This window comes from Clytia hemisphaerica, unplaced genomic scaffold (assembly GCF_902728285.1).
Source record: "Clytia hemisphaerica strain Z4C2 unplaced genomic scaffold, Clytia hemisphaerica genome assembly, whole genome shotgun sequence".
Lineage (NCBI taxonomy): Eukaryota > Metazoa > Cnidaria > Hydrozoa > Leptothecata > Clytiidae > Clytia > Clytia hemisphaerica.
Window position 1 is genome coordinate 1,913 of NW_027103514.1, and position 18,544 is coordinate 20,456.

Genomic DNA, 18,544 nt, shown 5'->3' on the forward strand with positions numbered 1-18,544 from the left:
TTGCAGGGTATGAATCAAAAGTTGACTTTTACACATTCAAGTCTAATTTTGAGAAAATTCATCTTCACTCAACACCAAGTCGTTTGCTTCCAGACCTTCTGAAGAATAATTTTCTGGTCGACCCAGCTCTAACTCTCGTCAAAAGTCTCGAATGATATCGACCTGATATGGCGCCACTAGAGATGCTTTTGGTGACGCCAAAATTAGCTCCACAAAAAGTTGCAAGAGTTATCAAAGCTAACAACGTCAAGTCTAACAATTCAGAGAAGTTGACAACCAGTCTTGGCAAGATCATCAACGTCATTAACGAAACTATGAGGCTGCAAGGATCACAAGGTGGAAGAACATCTATACTACGAGAGGACTATCTACATCTCATCCTTCTTGGTATCAAAGGACAACCAAATTCCTCACATCCATCATCGACGATGACCTATCAGAAAAACAGACTTGGTTGAAACTCATCACATTCCTCGAACGTGAAAAGAAGGTTCATCTACAAAAGTCACTCCTCCAAACTGCCAAGGATGCATCAAACTCAAAGGATGATCAAAGAAAATCGGGCAGCTCAGGATCAAACACAGGCTCCAACAGACGATCATCGTCCCACATCACGAGTCCAGAAACATCATGCACAATTTGCAACGAGCCCACTGGTACCATTGGTCATATTCCATCATCTGGTCCAAACGGCACCAAAATCCTTCAATACTTCACATGCAGAACGTTCGTCTTGGCTACACCTGCTCAACGTCTCAAGATCCTTCGAAAGAAACTACTGCATGCAATGTCTCTTCCCTGGTGCTGAAGCTACAACTGGAAAGCACGCCGAAGGAAGATGCCAACGAGACTTCGTATGTCCACATCCATCTCATCGAAGGTATGATGTTAAGAAACACTTCCTTGTCTGCGAGGAACACAAATCCGAAAACGATCAATTACTTGCAAAGTACGTTCAACGCTTCATACGTAATCCATCACTACCAGAATTTGCTCACAACCTCAGCTTGACACTTGAAGAATCAGAGTGCCACAAGATCCACAATCAAGACTGCATGACAGAGGAATCGCGCCTTACAACGCTCAACGTCGATGGTAAGAAGCTTCTCGTTTTCTTCGATTCCGGCTGCAGTGATTTCATCATCAGCAAATCTGCAGTAAAACTCCTTGGTGCCAGATGCTCACAAGAATCATCCAATCCTATCAGTCTTGGTGGTGTTGGCAACTGTTCAACTAAATCAACCCTTGGATCATATCGTGTCAAGTTACCTCTCTTTGACGGTGATGATGTCTTAATGTCAGGTCCTTGCTTGGAAAGGATAACATCAATCATGCCAACCTATCCACTTGACGAAGTCTTCAAAGATATTCAGCGAAGCTACACAATATCAGGTGGTAACCAACCACTGCCCCAGCTACCTCCTTCAATCGGTGGCGAAGTTCACGTTATGATTGGTGTAAGGTATCTTCGTTACCATCCAAAATTGATCCATCAGCTACCATCAGGGACTCCGTTGTATCAGTCAGTTTCCAAGATTCATCAGGTCGTCGTGGTGTTGTCGGAGGTCCTCACAAAGTCTTCACTAATGTTCATCAATACCACCACGTTGCTATCCATCCAACCGTGAGGGAGGTCAAACCTCAACTTCCTCTTTTGGGATACCAACCAGATTCAACATCAGCATTCCTGTCAACTTCAATGAAAGTCTTCGAAGAGGTGGAAGGAGCAGGAAGTGAAATTGACTATCGATGTCCAAAGTGTCGAGGCTGCAAAGACTGTAAACATGATTCATCAAACGAAACTATTTCAATCAAAGAAGAAGTCGAACAAAGTCTCATCAATTCTTCAGTCAAGATCGACTTCGACCAATCCATCTCATCTGCTTCATTACCCTTCATTGCTGATCCAACAACTCGTCTCGCTAACAACAAAGATAAAGCAATGAAAGTTTACATCCAGCAATTGAAGAAGCTCAATCAACCATCAAACCTCGCTGACAAAGAAGATATCCTCCAATCTGAAGGGAAGCTTCAGAAACTTGGGTATGTTGAATTTGTTCGTAACCTACCTCAAGATGTTCAATCAAGACTTCACAGTTCACCTATACACTACTTCATACCCTGGAGAGCCGTCTGGAAGGGAAACTCTCTAAGCACACCCTGTCGCATCGTCTTCGATGCATCTCAATCAACATCTTCTGGGTACAGCCTAAACGATATCTTAGCCAAGGGTCGTAACAATCTCAATAGGCTACAAGAAATCCTCATCCGTTGGTCAGTTCAACCAGTTGGGATGCATCAGATGTAAGAAAATGTACAATACGATCAAACTGGAAGAGAAAGATTGGTGCTACCAACGATACCTCTGGCATCCTGACCTCGACATTAACAAGCAACCAGATGAAAAAGTTATCAAGACGCTCATTTATGGCGTTCGATCGTCAGGCAACCAAGCGGAACACGCCCTTCGAAAGGTTGCTGAAGCTTCAAAGGAGGAGTTTCCTGAGGCAAACAATGTGGTTCAAAAGGATGTTTACGTCGACGATTGTCTCACAGGTGCACCTGATCACAAAGCAGCTCACAAACTTGCTGACCAGATAGAATTGTCACTCAATCGTGGTGGATTTGAATTGAAAGGTGTGGCATTTTCTGGAGAAGACCCTCCACCACAGCTTACCGAAGACGGAACGATGATCCACATAGCCGGTTTGAAGTGGTTCGTTAAAGCTGATCAAATTTCGCTCAACATCGGGGAGATGAACTTTGCCAAGAAGATACGTGGCAAAAAACCTTTTAAGTTTTCAAATGTCATCCCAGAGAGACTCACCAGAAGACACTGTGCATCAAAGGTCGCTGAAGTATTTGATCTTACTGGGAAACTCACACCACTCATTGCTGGAATGAAGATTGATCTCCAGACACTCGTTCATTTGAAGCTGGATTGGGATGACAAGATTCCAGACAATCTTCGAGAGATTTGGGTAAACAACTTCGATACAATTCAAGAAATTGGCGACGTCCGATTTCGTCGAGCTGTCGTTCCAGAAGATCTGCTGTCAATTGCAAATCAACACCCTAGATTTCGCTGATGCAAGCCAACACATGACGTGCACCGCGATCTATGCCAGATTTCTACGTAAAGATTCCACTTACTCTTGTCAATTAATCTTCGCCAGATCAAGAACTGTACCAAAGGATATGTCGATGCCCAGAGCTGAATTGTACGCCGCTCTTGTCAATACTCATTCAAGTGAAGTTGTCAAAAAATCATTGCAAAATTTGCACCAATCGTCAACCAAATTTACAGACAGCCAGATTGTCCTTCATTGGCTCAACAACGATGAAAAACCTCTGAAGACCTGGGTCAGAAATCGAGTAAACGAAATCAACAGATTCACCTCAAAAGATCAATGGTTCTATGTGAGCACAAGCGACATGATTGCTGATCTGGGGACGAGGAAGGGAGTAACCATCCAAGATGTTTCAGACGATTCCACTTGGATCAATGGCTACGAATGGATGACCCGAGACGTCGGAGAATTTCCAACCAATACAGCCAAGGACCTTCGACTCAGCCAAAAGGACATCGCAGAAGTTCAAAAAGAAAGACAATATCAACTACATCACATCATCCAATTGCCAGATGCAGTCCAAGAAAGATATCAATATTCCAATTACGTAATTGACCCCAATCACAGAGATTTCAGTTCGGTCATTCGTATTCTTGGTTACGTCATTCGATTTATTAACATCTTGAGAACGAAGCAACGAGTTACTTCGACCAATCTTACAGATCTGGAAATCAAACAAGCAGAGACGTACTTCTTTAAAAAAGCCACTGCTGAGATCGTTCAGTTCGTTCCAACCAAAAAGTACGAACCCATAAGTGTCAACAAAGATGGTATCTTGTACTTCAATGGTCGTATTCTGCCCTCAAACCAAATCACAATCGTTGGTAGATTCACTGAAGCAATGCTGGATTTATCTACAACATCATTCTGTGTCCCACTCGTGGATCGTTATTCACCTATCGCCTTCAGCATCATATCAGATGTTCATTGGAACAGTCGTGTTTCAAAGCATTCAGGAGTAGAAACCACCTTACGTGAAGTCAACAAAAGGGCTTATATCATCGACGGAAGAAATACTGTCAAAATCATCTTGAAGTGCTGTCAGAGATGCAAGTTCCTCAAGAAACAATCAATTCAAGCTTCGATGGGTCCAATACCTCAATCAAGAATTACCATAGCACCTGCTTTTTACTTCACCCAGTTGGACCTGAGTGGACCTTATAAATGTTATTCAACACACAACAAAAGAGCCACTGTGAAAATTTGGCTTGTCGTCTATTGCTGTTGTGTCACATCTGCAACATGTATCAACGTTATGGATGACTATTCAACACCAGCATTTCTTCAATCGTTCATAAGATTCGCATCACGTTATGGATTCCCAAAGAAAATCTTCTGTGACGAAGGTGGTCAACTCATAAAAGGTACCAAAGACATGCGTCTATCCTACAGTGACATCAGAGGAAAGCTATATCGAGATCGAGGAGTCGAAGCTGAAACTTGTCCAGTGGGTGCACACAACATGCATGGAAAAGTCGAGAGGAAAATTCGGGAGATTAATTCATCTTTGGAAAAGGATCTTCAGAACGAGAGACTATCGATCCTCCAATGGGAAACGCTCTGCTTGATGATAGCCAACTCGATCAACGATCGTCCAATTGCCATTGGTAACCTCACCGACATTGAGAATTTTGATCTTGTTACACCTAATCGTTTAATCCTTGGACGTAATAACGATCGCAGTCCAACGGGGGAATTTCTTACAACGACAAATGCATCCAAGTTGATCGATCAAAACTCGAGTATTTACAACTCATGGTTTGAGTCGTGGTTGATGAATCATGTTCCAAAATTGATGTTCCAAGCCAAATGGTTCAAACATGATAGAAACGTCGAAGTTGGAGATGTTGTCCTGTTCAAGAAAGTCGATTCAGTCTTGTCGAAGACATACACGTATGGAATGGTGATCAATGTTAAACCTGGTGATGATGGTAAAGTACGACGTGTCGCGGTGAAATATCGAAATGATAGTGAGAAGTCATTTCGTGAAACTTCAAGATCCGTTCGAGATTTGATTCTTATTCATTCAGTAAATGATTGTGATCTAATGAAGGACATGTATGAAATGTCCAAAACTGTTGATAATGATTTTACTTAACTGGAGAAATTTTGTTGGTCTTGGCTGGGAGTGTAATGCGAGCTTGGTGGCTATGATGTACTTTTAGTAAAATTTCAATACCAAAAAATTTCTCAGTTCCTAGCCACAGCGTCTCATTTCACAGTCTTCTGTTTCCATGGTTTCAGTGTCACTTCAGTGTTTTGCGTTTATTAGCTTCTGTTTTCAATTAATTTTTTTACGCATCTTAATTTTATGTTCAATGCGTGCGTTGTCATTATTTTTCTATTGTTTCATTATGTAATCTTTTGTTCAATTTTTGTCAGTTTTTTATCAAAATCGAGACACTTTTTTCAAGGAGCTCACTTGTTCCTTACTAAGAGAGATGTGAGGTTCAAAGCAAGAGAATTGTTTTTTAAGTCATGGAATTCAATTTTTAACTTTGATTTGACAAATCGTCATTTTTGTCATTTTTTTGGGCACTCAATACACAGCTATCATTTACTGGCTACCTGGTAGGTTTCCTTCTCGTTTCTCACTCGTTCATTCTTTCGTGTTTCACCAGCCATCTGGGCTCAGGCATCGTGTCTCCCTAGGTTAAGATTAGGTTATGAAATTTTTGAAATGTATATTTTTTTTTTACATTTTTACGGAGAAATTTCTAGCCAATTTTTCCACTCACTTTTGGTCAGTTTTTGTCAATCTTACAGTATGTGAGATTCGTCATTTTTTTCAATTTTTTGAGATTAAGATTTGTCAATTTTTCTCAATTTTTGGATGATCAACTTTTGTCACTTTTTTCAATTTTTTCTCAGACTTAAATTTGTCATTTTACTTAATTTTCTTTGAGACTAAAACATTGTATTTTTTTCTTCATTCAGTTTGAACATGTCATAAAAGTTACAAACGCGTCAGTCTCTGTGCCCTGCCCAACAAGCGTTGCTAACAATATTTTTTATTCTTTAACTCCGAAAGGTTAGAACCACTAAACTAAAGCGTCAGCCTCTTCTATATCCACTTGGAAAAAGAGAACTCTCCAAACACTCAGGTCTTTTTCTGATGAACGTAGGATTGTCAGATTAAGCTCGTTGTAGTCTGAAAGACAAAAAAGGAAAGGCCTGTTTAATTATACGACCACATGCAGTCGTTGACGAATCAAAGGCTCCTCTTCCGATAGCTATTTACCCGAAGGTAGGGGAGGGTTCCACTCTTTCTTACATTTGATTCTTCTATTTAATTGTTGAAAATCAATGTTTTCTGTAACAAGTAACAAGTCTGTGATATAACCCGGCCAGGGATTGAACTCGTGACCATGCTCACCGAAGCCGTTTACTCTACTTATGCACTACGGTCGTTTCAAGTCTTACTTCAAGGCTTCGAGATTTTGCTTACTCTTAGGTGCCAAATAAACGCCCCCCCCCCCCCCCCCCCCCGCTTGTTAATTTTTCGAAAATTTTCCAACTCCCCTGGACCTTATTAGGACCCCCCGTTTATTAATTTTTACAAGAATATTTTCAGTTGACAAAAAGAAGTCCCCTTATTTTGCTCCAAAAAGCCTGATTTTAGCCTATATGTATTTAACTTATTTTTGGGTTTTCAGAGGTACAATTTCTAACCCCCCTGTTTATACGAACCCCCCCCCCCCCGTTGATTTGGCACCTAAGAGTACTGGTCCGTTCCGCTCTTTCTTTACTTTATATAAATATAAGCACAATTGAATAAATTACAATACTTTGTTATCGACAGAGAAAGCATTGGAACTCACCGACAGCGCCCGTGGCAAACATCACTTATCTGACTTCCTGCCGCCTGATGAATTGGAAAAGTTTTTAGAGAAAGTCAAGGCGGTCAAAGAAGGGCGCGAGGTGGATTTTTCGGATTACGCCAAATACAAGATTAAGGAGGAGAATGTTGGTTACCAGATGTTGATGAAAGCTGGTTGGCAAGAAGGATCTGGACTCGGCTCCAAAGGCGAAGGAATAACTGCACCTATCAATAAGTAAGTGTTTTTAGATAAAAAAAATTAAAAGAGCCAGAAAGATACATGGGGTTTTAGTAGTAAAGGCAAGTAATAAAAAAAAATTGATGAAACTTGTTCTATGGTCAAGAGCTCTATAACAGTAGAGTCCTCCATAACTCGATCTTCAGGGAGGGAGGAAATCGTTCGAGTTAGGAGGACACAGTAGTTGAAAAGGTTTTTAAAAAGGTTTTTAAATAAGCGAAACTGTGAAAAAGCAGTACATTTTCCATTGTGTTATGCTTCGATGATTATAGACCGGGCTTTAAGGAGAGTATTGAACATATCGCATCCTTCATTTATAAATGTAAAATCTCATTGGCAGTTTTTGAAAGTATGTAACATTTTTTTCTTCTAAATTACCAGAGGGAAGACATCGTTTGACAATGGAGGTATCGGAACAGAGAAAGTCGCAGAAGTCAAGAAAGAGGACGATGATTTTGAGGTTTATCGAAAACGAATGATGTTGGCGTATAAATTCCGTCCCAACCCTCTGGTTAGTACAATTTTTACAGTGTCTTTAATCTTTACAGTGTGTACAGCTCTTCCGTCTCTGATGGACTTCCGCTTCAGTGAGGTACCTTAAAGGAAGAAATTTTGACGGAAAGAAAGTCAAATTTTCTTCCCTTAAGGTACAAAAAAGAAGGTTTTCTGCGTAAGAATTAAGTAGAATTCAGTAGAATCTTGAAAAATCTGCAATCATCTGTCGTGATGAAACTTTGCTTTGACCACTGATCTTTACAAACATGATAACCCTCAACGCTGTTGCTTATTACGGGTCTCTAAAAGGCCTCACCCATAAATTATTTTGAGTATTCTCCATCCCGGACTTTCTTATTTTGATCGCAAGTTACCGTAGGTATCGCTTACAACCCGAAAGCTCGCTCAATATTCGAACGCGTCAAAATAACAAAAATTCGGATAGTGCTGCGGTACATCCACTTTGAATAAAACAAACCCAAGTGAAAGACTTCTTTCTTACTGACTTTTTAGCCAGCTTCTTTCGTCCATCGAATTGTTTTGGAGATTTCAATTTTCAGCGGAAATAATTTTGTTTGATTGGGCTCTTATAAAAAATGTCCGTACATGGGGACTGAAGGACATATTGTTTGGGGGGGGGGGTAGCGAAAAATCATTGGATGTAATTTGGGTTGTCCGGGGGATCAACTGATGCTTGTCCGGGGGGGGTAAACCCGTTGTCTGTGGGGCCAAAAGTGAATTTGTCCGGGGGGTAAATCACTGAACTTCGTTTTATCGAATTATTATAAACCTGAGACTTGAGAATATATTTTGTTCTCCGACTATTTATTTTCCTTTTAGACTTAATGGATTTCAAATAATGTTTTTCTTCCTTGATCTCTTACAGAACAATCCCCGCCGACCATACTACGAATGATGAAGATGATATTATATATTCATGAAGTCTGTTATCTTTTTCAACGAACACTCTATTGTATTATTATCTTCATTGCATACAAACGAAATATATTCCAGTTATTCGATGTCCAATTTCAAATGCCTATTTAGTTTTCTTGGACATGGCGTTCTTAATCTAGATTTAGATGCCTAAAGTGAGCCATAAATGGTTAAGGGGTTCGACTTGCCTTTATTTCATCTCAGAACCCTCTACAACCCCAATGTCTCCTTAACTAGAATAAAGTTTTCTCGTCCGTCACGTTAATAATGCCTTATAAAGCCATATTTCATAACTCGAAAAAATTTTAATTTCCCCGTGTGGGCTCGAGTTATGAAAAAATACGCATGCGTAATTTGCCGTTCTTTTTAAATCATCACATGCAGTTAAATCCCGTGATAAACAAAGAGGAATGAATCTCTAGGGGTGTAACAGTCGGGGTTGTGGCATTCTTTTTGTCGCTTTTTAATAGTTATTTGTCGTTCTTTTTAGATGGTCTGGAAACGTTAGATGAACAGTTTCCTGTGGCCAAGTTTTCGATGAGTGTTAGCGTGTTAGTGAGTATCGCAGAACATTTGAATATTTTTCTTAAAACTTGATTGGTGTGGTAGTGACATTCTCCAGCCTTAGCACTCCTCCCCCTCGGATTACGAGAGATGAATTAATTTTGTGATATGATTGTTAACCGAGCCACCGGATACTTATGCGTCATTGTTTTCTCACCGGAATTATATGCCGGTCGCTTCCTTACCCGGTATTTTTCTCTTTATGACGCGATCCCGAACCTTTTTGGTCAGCGGCTGAAAATCAAAATAAGAAAAACGCAATCAAAATGGTAGCAAAGTTACGGTGATAATATGACCTGATTTTTTCCTGGAAGTTTATCACTTTTGTTTTGATCCAAAGATCCCCAAGTAAATTGCTTTTATGGAACGTCAAAGATAATCAAGACTCGAAAGGTTCAAAGAATAGCTGAATTTAAATTTCTACTTTGTTAGTGGATGTATTGGTAGACTGTTTGAACACATTTTTATCAACAAAATCAGACCAAAAAACAACAACTGGCTTTTGTTGATCTGTTCATCACATTTTGTATATTGCTACATTGAGACTTTTAACATTAAAATAAACAGACATGACTCAAAGGAGAAGTGGTGGTCTTGTCCAAAGAAATAAGGGATTGGCACAACAAGATGCACCATCATTTGGAGATAATCACAAAGTTATCACAAGTCCTGATCAAAATGATGAAGAATCAGAAGAATCTATGGATAAACAGACTAGATTAACATTAATGGAGGAGGTTTTGTTGTTGGGACTTAAAGATAAAGAGGTATAATTTAAAATTTAGACAAAAACTAAGGTTGTGATGGAAAAAGAAGAAGATCAGGGAGCCCCAGTTTTTTCAGGAGATTTCATTGAGATTTTAGACCTTTGCTTATTTCAGGGACAGGGACATTACTAGCTGGGAGACCCGTCTACTCTGTTTGTGTAGTTTCAAAGTATAGCATTTAGTTAAAACGAATAATAATATACTGTGTTAATAGTGGAAAAGTACTCGCATCTTTACGTCACATAGAACAAAAGAAAATAGCAAAAGAACAAAGGAATTACCCATAGCCACCATTTCACAACCATTTCAATCGCAATTTTATGGAAATGGGAATCTTCACATGGAATAAAAGATCTTCTGAAAGTTTCATTTTTCCTCATAAATGCGAAAATAAAAAACAAAGAAGCTTTCATTTTTTAATACGCCATGAAAGGATGAGAGAGTTACCTGAATCAAGTTTGCAAGACAATACACCGTTTAATAGTGTTGACTGCGCACGCGTCCAAACAATTTTCCATTGTTTTGATTTTAGTGAATCATAACTTCTTTTCCTCTTGATGAATTTTTGTGAAATTTTCAGGAGAGATCCATAAAATTATCATTGATATCCAGTGATATCATGTTCAAATATATAAGTCATTCTTTTTAAAGGAAAGAAAAAAATTGACAATGTTTACATTCCTCTAACCTTCCACAGTACTAAAGTGCGCATTTTCACCTACCGTTTTCACGGTGGAACACGGTGGAGGAGGCGAGACTCCTAAATGGTGTATTAATTAAAACTTGAAAGTTTGAAACAAAATAAAATGTGCAGCAGCCAAATCAACCAACCAAAATTTGTCATTCAATTCCCGAGACAGCACTTCGATTTTTAAGGCCTTATATGCTAAAGTAAAAATAATTCCGCACATGTAAATGAGTCAGTGTTTGAGGTCCGGCAAAATTTCCGGGAAATAGCCTATCCGGCAGTGCGCTGATTTAGGGGGTTTTCGTCTTCCCCGTAGATCTTTTTCTTGGGAAGTTGATCTTCAAATTAGTTCTCAAGGTTGGCTTGGCTCAAATTTTTTCATCTATGGCCAGGGGGGGGCACGCAGTTACTACAAGACATGATGTGTAGTAAGTGCTTTTTCAACACTTTTTTTTCAGGACCACCACCCTTTGCAGTTACTACACCTTGGTAGTAACTGTTTTCAGAAAAGATTTCCAGGTACCACCCCTGTTTTTGAGTGATATCATCAGTGCTAGATTTTCTTTTAATTTACTTGGTTAACAGCTGTTGAGAACATTTTAATGATAATTAGGGAAAGCATAATTTCAAAGTTGGGTCTGAGAAAAATTTCAAATTTTTTTTCGTCCATTTATAACAAAAATATTTTTTTTAACAAGAAAAAATTCATTTTTTGTGAAAAATTTTGAAAGTTCTTTAAAAAGAATTAAAATATAAGCACTTACTACACCAAAAGTGCTAGCTTTAGTGTTTGGCACCACCCCCAAACAGCAGTTACTACACTGTGTAGGGGTTGGTCTAAAAAGCAGGGTAGCCAATTGGGGTAGCCAATTGGGCTAGGTTGTGGGGTACCTAAATATTTTACAGACCAGAATAGAAATACCGAAAATGAATGCATAGAACCACATTTTAATGACCAGGGAGCACGAATCTGATTGATACTTAGATTGATCATGTATGATTACAAAGATAAACAAAGATATACATATAAATTACCACGTGTTAATGCACGAGGAGTAAGAAATAGAGCTTCATTATAAAAGCTATTTCAAAAGACTTTTTGTATCTATTATAAGCTGCCATATTAAAAAATTTTGAAAGGAATTAATTGTTTGAAACATCTAAACATGATATAAATTAAACAATAGATTCAATAACAAAGGATTGTTAAGATATGACAAGATTAGAGATCATATGGCCCAAAGGCGATTTCAAAGCTATTATCATCGAATTACAGCTTCACGGAAATAACAATTAAAAACATAAATAAAATCTAAATCTAAAATATTAAAAACTGTTTTGTATATATTTTTAAATCGGGTCTGTAAATTTTCAAACGAAGCCAAGCAGGAAGACAAAATGGCGCCAGGTCTCTTGAGAAGTAACAAAGTTTAGTACCTTTGGAAAAAAGGCTATTGTGGCTGAAGTTCGAAAGGAATCTTAAATTTTATTACATGGAATCATTAACAAGATGTTGTATAGTTATTTCCACATGAAAACAGGTTTCAGATTTCAAAAGTTTAGGCAAAAAGAGGTACCCCATAACCTAGCCCAATTGGCTACCCCATTGGCTACCCTGCTTTTTAGACCAACCCCACTGTGTAGTAACTGTTTTCATAACTTCTGAATACAGTACCACCACGGTAGTAAGTGTCATACTGTCTTGTAGTAACTGCGTGCCCCCCCCTGCTATGGCTCAAATTTTAGACAATTTGTCAAAGTTTTTGAGAATGTTAATTTCATTAAAAAGCGCCAGGTTATTTTCTCATGAATCCCTTTAGAAGTTTTGTGACGTTGATAGTTTTGATAGTCAGGTAAACAATATAGCGCTTTTGCAGCATTAATCTTTGATATGCATTTTGGCGGGACGCTAGTGTGACTAACTGTCAGGGCCTCCTTGGTCTTTTATAACATTAGTTCGGATAGAATAAAAACATACCTGGTCAACACAACCAAACCTTCTGAAAATTTACCGTATTCTAACGCTAATATAATCTAGAAAGGAAACAAATATTAAATTTGACTCTTTTTTGCTCGTATTTCTAAATTTTATGATAAAAAGAACTATTTACAAATTATTTTCTTTAACGAGCGTTGAATCGATATTGACATATAATAAATTAAAATATGTGGAATTGTTAGAATTAGCATAGATTTAGGACATCTTTAGATAGTGAGAAATGGTGGGTTTCTTCAGGGGTAGGTTTATTGCAAAAAACACAGCAAAATTCATTGATCTTTAAAAACCGAATTCTAATGGACTATTTGGCTTCTATGGGACACAATCCTATGATAGCAATTAATAGATTCTTTTATCCTTTTCGAGTCTAAGCGATCATATTTATTTATGATTCAGTTATATAAAACTACTTAAAAAAGAATCAATTATCTTATTTGCTTTTCTTTTAGGGTTACACATCCTTCTGGAACGATTGTATTTCCTCGGGTCTTCGTGGTTGTATGATGATCGAACTTGGTTTACGCGGTCGTGTTGATCTGGAAAAAACTGGAATGCGACGTAAAAGTTTGCTTAATCGTAAAGTGATGTTTTTAAACGAATCACCTACGGGAGATACCATATTAGATGAAGCACAGAAGCTGATTAAGGATACCGATCCTCAAGAAACTATACCTACGTGGATTGAATTGCTCAGTGGTAAGATGTCGGTTCATTGTTAGTGATCATCCTATCGTGCTTGAATAGGCTTTTCCAGAATTTTTTTTCAAGTAAAAAATATTTTATCCGGGGGATAAGTATGTTTATAAGAGAGGATATCCAGGGGGTTGAGCATATTTTTAAGAGTAAATATCCAGGGGGTCTTTAGAAATAAGTACAATATGGAAATATTTCACTCGTTCCGGATTTTCCGTATATTGTATATTGTACGGAAAAATCTCGGAACTCGTAAAATATTTCTCATATTGTACTCGCAACACTGTCCGATAACTGGTTTATCGGTGACCCAAAAAATTCACTTTTTGTGTTGAAAGAAAGCACAGGGCACTTTTGTAGCAAAGTGACGTTAGATTGCTGCTACGGCTACAATGCAACAACATCTTTTTGTCAATTTATATTTTGTACATGTAAAATACAAGATATATTGTACTCTTCTTAACCAATCAAATTGCAGATATTTTTTGGATCGCCGATAAAGTAGGATATCCAGGGGGTTCGATACTTTTTTCTAGAAAAGCCCAATATTTCAGTGTAGAGTGTGGTACCCAGTTGGCTTGATAACCCAGTTGACGTAAATTTCGACTTTGGGTACTATGGACAAAGTCTTTCAGGGGGGTCGGTAGTAAAATCTCAGACATATATGAGTAGTAAAAGGATTTTTACGAATTTTTACATACCACCGCCCTGACTCTTGGAAGAGGTATTTTAAGTTTTTGGGACAATTTGTCATGGAGACCACCTATTTTTTGGTTGCTTTTCAGACTGATTTTACAAAAAAAGCTAAAAAATGATTATTTCTGTGACACATTTTTCACTTAGTGCAGGGGGGGTACAGCCGCAGGGTACTAACCCATAGGGTACTAACCTGATTTTTAAGAAAAATTGTCTTAGGTACCACCACCCCCTTTTTAGTACCGGGTACTTACTTTTTCTTAAGGAAAAAGGGACCCCCACCCCCCCTTTTAGTACCGGGTACTTACTTTTTTTAAGGAAAAAGGGACCCCCACCCTCTTTTTAGTACCTGGTACCGGCTTTAAAATTACCAAGGAAAATATGAGACACCACCCTTAAAACTTGCCAAGCATGGTCCCAATCTTTCAAAAGCCAGCAAAAGCAGCACTTTGTTGTTATTATGACTTGTATATACCATATTTTTAACTCAGATCCTCTAAAAAGTTCTTTAAATCAAACACAATTTTTAATTACAAAGGTAAAACAACGAAATTCTTGGCAAAAGTAAAATATTATAAGCTGTAATAACGGCAATAAAAAGTATATATATCTATCAGAATAAGTAAAAATCAAGTGATAACTGAAGAATAGTATGAAGCTTGGATTGGATGGATTTCCTTATTTTTTTCTTCAATAGATTGGTAATTTATTAAATTATTCAAAAGTGTCAATCTTATGAAGAAGTTGAAATAAAAAGTGCATTGTTGGCTCTGGTTGGCTTTGCTTAGTTACCTGCCCTCCGTCTTAATTGTCATAAACAGACAACAAACAAACAAAAAGACAGAGATAGCTAGGGATAATATAAACTGCAACAAAACTAAAAATCTAACCCCTCTAACAAAAACAATCACAGTTTTGGAAAGAATTTTTGTTTAAAAGACAGATTGTATCACTTTGGATGCCAACAGCTTGTATTTTTTCATCAGAAGGCAATGAAACATACCTCGTTCTACTTAAGATATCAAAGATGAACTATCCTTCTCACTAATGAAAACATACTGATTTTGAACAATAGTTTCTTTACATTAGCTATTTCATATTGTATAACTTAGGTCATCAAATTCTCCTCTTAGGGAAAGTACCCATGAATTTGAAATAAAATAATTCTTTATTGATAGAAACATAACAGTTCTTTTTTCTGAAAACTATTGACTAACAACTCCAATTTCCCTACATACTTGATAAGCAGGGAAAGTACCTTCAATTGGAAGGGGGAACTTTTCAATACTGTCAGATACTGTAAGCCATAACAAAGAAATCTTTTCTCATCAAAATCCTGAAAGTTGAAGACAAAAAATTAACAAATGTACCATTTCAGGGAGTGAGTACTTGAAATGATAACCCCACCCTAAAATTGGTACACTGAAAATTGGAGATAACCCCCCCCACCCCAAAATTATTACCGTGAGGTACTAACTTTTTTTGATTTTCCAAATTTACACCACCCCCCGCTTGGGTTAGTACCCTGCGGCTGTACCCCCCCCCCTGCTTAGTGCAAAAATTAATGTTTTGCCCTTAGAATTAAAGTCTTTTTTATATTGACAAAAAATTTCGAGAATTTTTTGTTTGCAGCAAACAACTTTCCAACATAAATTTTTTTCAAATTATAAAAATGTTCAGATTTTTTCAGAAAAGTCATCCAAAAATTTAAAAGAATTAGAAAAATAGTTAAAATTTGCTAATTTTACCAGTTTTAACTACCCAGGCAGACCCAGGTAGTAAAATTTTACAATTTAACACTAGATATCACCATTTTAGTATTTAGCTACCCTGGGTAGTAAATTTTTTTTTCGATTTTTCGTCACACCACCACCGTAGTAACATAGTGTCCTCCTGGGTGGTTCCCCCCACTAAAAATCAAAATTTCGGTTCCCTCTTTTTGAATCCCCAGCTATTTGAAGATTTGCGGTTCCCCATATGGTAACATAAAAATGCCTAATCAAGTTTGAAATTTGAAGCTAAGAAAAATAGCCTTGAAGTGCTGGAAAAAGAAAATTGTATTGAAAGTTGGTTTATCCCAAAGATTTGCTGCTTTTATGCTTAAAAAGGTTTTGCAACAGATCACCTTGGCCAGTGAAGTTCCCCCATCAAAATCTCCGAATTTATGTTTTCCCCCATCTTTATTTTCCCCAGCAAATTTCAAATTTTTCATTTTCCCCCATACTTTAAAAAAAGGGCCAAAATCAGAATCCCCCCCCCTTTATAAGGGGGGGGGGAGGACACTATGCGTAAACGTCATTATGTCTGAGATTTTACTACCGACCCCCCCCCCCTGAGTCTATAGCGTTTCAGAGAAAAGGAGGTTCGGAGTCTTTAGAGGGGTATCTTTTAGTGGCTTAGCTCTAGTTTAGACGGCCGACTTTCTGCCCTGCATATTCTAATTGTTAATGTAGGCAGATGTTGGGCAAAAAGTTGGCAGCTAAAATTCTTGCTTGGAAAAGCTAAAAGAAGTTATTGCATTGACGTCAAAAGAGGGCAATGCATTGACTTTAGACACCCTACTTTATGCCCACTTTAATTCACAATTAGAATAGGCAGGGCAACAAGAGAGCTGTCTAAACTAGAGCTTATAGATAAACGGGAATCTTTATAAACTCACGCCAACTGGATATCTATATGCTTGCAATTGATCATATTTTACATGGAATTTTAGCATCTAAATTTACGTCATTTTCGCTCCCCGCTTATCGGATTAACCTTCGTGATACTAAATCTCGTACTATCGCAAATTTTTTCTCTCCTGATTTCACGTGAGAATACCGACACGCGAAATCAAATCCAATGAAATATCTATAGTACTTTCTGTGTAAAAATCCTATCTTATTTTTTCTCTGATTTCAATGTCCTTTTGGAAGTTAAACCCAACAAACTTGCGTTTCCTTGTTTGGCCTGAGTAATCTATACCTCAAGGGAGCTAATTTTCGCAGGAACTAATTTTCGCGGTGCGAGGGTTCTAAATTTGTTCATTTTGCGGAACTAATTTTCGCGGTTGACACACTTTTTGCCAAAATTCCTTCATTTTTGTTGGGGTTTTTGAGGATATTTAGTAAAAATTGCATTTCGTGGAACTAACTTTCGCAGTAGACACCCAAAAACGTGGAAAGTTTCGGGGAAAATTAGTTCCTTCACTTAGGGTTTTCAGAATTATTGTGTTTTTTTTTGTCTATATTTTGACTTGGTATGACCAAAAAATACTCTCTTTTTTATTTCAGGCGAGACATGGAATCCATTGAAGTTGAAATATCAATTACGTAATGTTCGTGAAAGATTAGCGAAGAATTTGGTTGAGAAAGGTGTACTGACAACAGAAAAGCAGAACTTTTTATTATTTGACATGACAACACATCCAGTGAACGATGGGCAAATCAAACAACGTGTCGTAAAAAAAGTTCAAGAATCAGTTCTCACAAGATGGGTCAATGATCCGCATCGAATGGATAAGCGTACGCTCGCTCTCATTTATTTGGCGCATTCGTCTGACGTTCTCGAAAACGCGTTCGCTCCGCTCAACGATGAAGATTATGATTTAGCGACGAAAAGAGTTCGCGAACTTTTAGATTTGGATCCTGAGGTGGAAGCTCAAAAACCGAATGCTAATGAAGTTATGTGGTCCGTTATTGCGTCATTCATCAAATAGGATGTGCGAAAACCATGTTGGTTTTCGGTATTAATGAGGATGTGCGAAAACCATGTGGATCATTGATCTGGATTTTTTTTATTTATTAAACAATGAATATGGTCTTGTCTTATAACTTTTGTTATAAAACGTTGTAATGCCTGATTATTAAAAGTAGAATTTTTTTGTTCAAATAAGTTTTTTCCTGGAGTGGTGGTTTAAAGCACAGAGGATCCAATAGAAAATACCTCATTAAGAACAAATGAATAGTTTTGGGGAATTTTTAATGCGATACTCTGATACACATATCAAAGTATCTCAAAACATTCTAAAATTAAGAGCGTTTTTACTTTACTTAGCTTGCATGAAAAATGAAATGAAAAATATCAATTATTCCTTCAGTAGCCGAATTTTGATTCGATTTTCAGTATTCAATTTTGCAAAAATTTTGGTTAACTAAACCGTTTTGCTGTTAAAAGTACACGTTTTTTTATAAGAACATCCGACATTTTTGAAGCCTTTCGATGTTCTTAACTTTTTGGGTTACAAGCCTAAAAATGTTCTTAAAATGTTCTTATTTTCACCATTTTGTGACCATTTTCACCCATTTTCCTAAGAAAACGGGTGTTTTTGATTCCACAAAGCCTTAAAATGTTCTTACCATTTTGGCCATCGAAGCCTTTATGTTCTTATATAAGTTTGTTCTTATAAAAACGTGTATTTTGGAATACATGATAAGCAAGCTCCGGTAAAATTCTTGTTAATTTCATTAATATTTACAATAGGGTGAATGGTATAAGTTATGGCATAGTTGGGCTACGATGAAAATATTTTTGTTTTG

General features: G+C 37.5%; 5 protein-coding genes across 5 annotated transcripts; all 5 read left to right on the forward strand.

The window, feature by feature from the left end:
* Window positions 1-527: 527 nt before the first annotated feature.
* Window positions 528-2,308, forward strand: LOC136799325 (uncharacterized). The gene is made up of 2 exons (XM_067056027.1): window positions 528-1,395; window positions 1,497-2,308. The coding sequence occupies exons 1-2, from the start codon at window positions 528-530 to the stop codon at window positions 2,306-2,308; spliced, it is 1,680 nt and encodes a 559-aa protein (XP_066912128.1).
* A 4-nt stretch (window positions 2,309-2,312) lies between these two features.
* Window positions 2,313-3,089, forward strand: LOC136799326 (uncharacterized). Its single transcript, XM_067056028.1, has one exon. It carries the CDS (start codon window positions 2,313-2,315, stop codon window positions 3,087-3,089), a length of 777 nt encoding a protein of 258 aa, XP_066912129.1.
* A 13-nt stretch (window positions 3,090-3,102) lies between these two features.
* Window positions 3,103-5,229, forward strand: LOC136799327 (uncharacterized). Its single transcript, XM_067056029.1, has one exon. It carries the CDS (start codon window positions 3,103-3,105, stop codon window positions 5,227-5,229), a length of 2,127 nt encoding a protein of 708 aa, XP_066912130.1.
* A 1,529-nt stretch (window positions 5,230-6,758) lies between these two features.
* LOC136799328 (SURP and G-patch domain-containing protein 1-like) lies at window positions 6,759-8,715 on the forward strand. Its single transcript, XM_067056030.1, has 4 exons — window positions 6,759-6,789; window positions 6,934-7,186; window positions 7,571-7,700; window positions 8,571-8,715. Exons 1-4 carry the CDS (start codon window positions 6,759-6,761, stop codon window positions 8,598-8,600), a joined length of 444 nt encoding a protein of 147 aa, XP_066912131.1. The 3' UTR covers window positions 8,601-8,715.
* A 731-nt stretch (window positions 8,716-9,446) lies between these two features.
* Window positions 9,447-17,900, forward strand: LOC136799329 (Golgi phosphoprotein 3-like). Its single transcript, XM_067056031.1, has 3 exons — window positions 9,447-9,951; window positions 13,088-13,334; window positions 17,300-17,900. The coding sequence occupies exons 1-3, from the start codon at window positions 9,754-9,756 to the stop codon at window positions 17,722-17,724; spliced, it is 870 nt and encodes a 289-aa protein (XP_066912132.1). The 5' UTR covers window positions 9,447-9,753; the 3' UTR covers window positions 17,725-17,900.
* The last annotated feature ends 644 nt before the right edge of the window (window positions 17,901-18,544 follow it).

Excerpts from the sequence above, each read along its gene's own strand:
- LOC136799327 (XM_067056029.1), top strand. The coding sequence starts at position 3,103 with ATGACGTGCACCGCGATCTATGCCAGATTTCTACGTAAAGATTCCACT.
- LOC136799329 (XM_067056031.1), top strand. The coding sequence starts at position 9,754 with ATGACTCAAAGGAGAAGTGGTGGTCTTGTCCAAAGAAATAAGGGATTG. Across the intron at positions 9,952-13,087 it reads TGGGACTTAAAGATAAAGAG|GGTTACACATCCTTCTGGAA; the intron begins GTATAATTTAAA and ends CTTTTCTTTTAG. Across the intron at positions 13,335-17,299 it reads GTGGATTGAATTGCTCAGTG|GCGAGACATGGAATCCATTG; the intron begins GTAAGATGTCGG and ends TTTTTATTTCAG.
- LOC136799328 (XM_067056030.1), top strand. The coding sequence starts at position 6,759 with ATGTATTTAACTTATTTTTGGGTTTTCAGAG. Across the intron at positions 7,187-7,570 it reads ATAACTGCACCTATCAATAA|AGGGAAGACATCGTTTGACA; the intron begins GTAAGTGTTTTT and ends CTAAATTACCAG. Across the intron at positions 7,701-8,570 it reads AATTCCGTCCCAACCCTCTG|AACAATCCCCGCCGACCATA; the intron begins GTTAGTACAATT and ends GATCTCTTACAG.
- LOC136799326 (XM_067056028.1), top strand. The coding sequence starts at position 2,313 with ATGTACAATACGATCAAACTGGAAGAGAAAGATTGGTGCTACCAACGA.
- LOC136799325 (XM_067056027.1), top strand. The coding sequence starts at position 528 with ATGCATCAAACTCAAAGGATGATCAAAGAAAATCGGGCAGCTCAGGAT. Across the intron at positions 1,396-1,496 it reads AAGCTACACAATATCAGGTG|CTACCATCAGGGACTCCGTT; the intron begins GTAACCAACCAC and ends TTGATCCATCAG.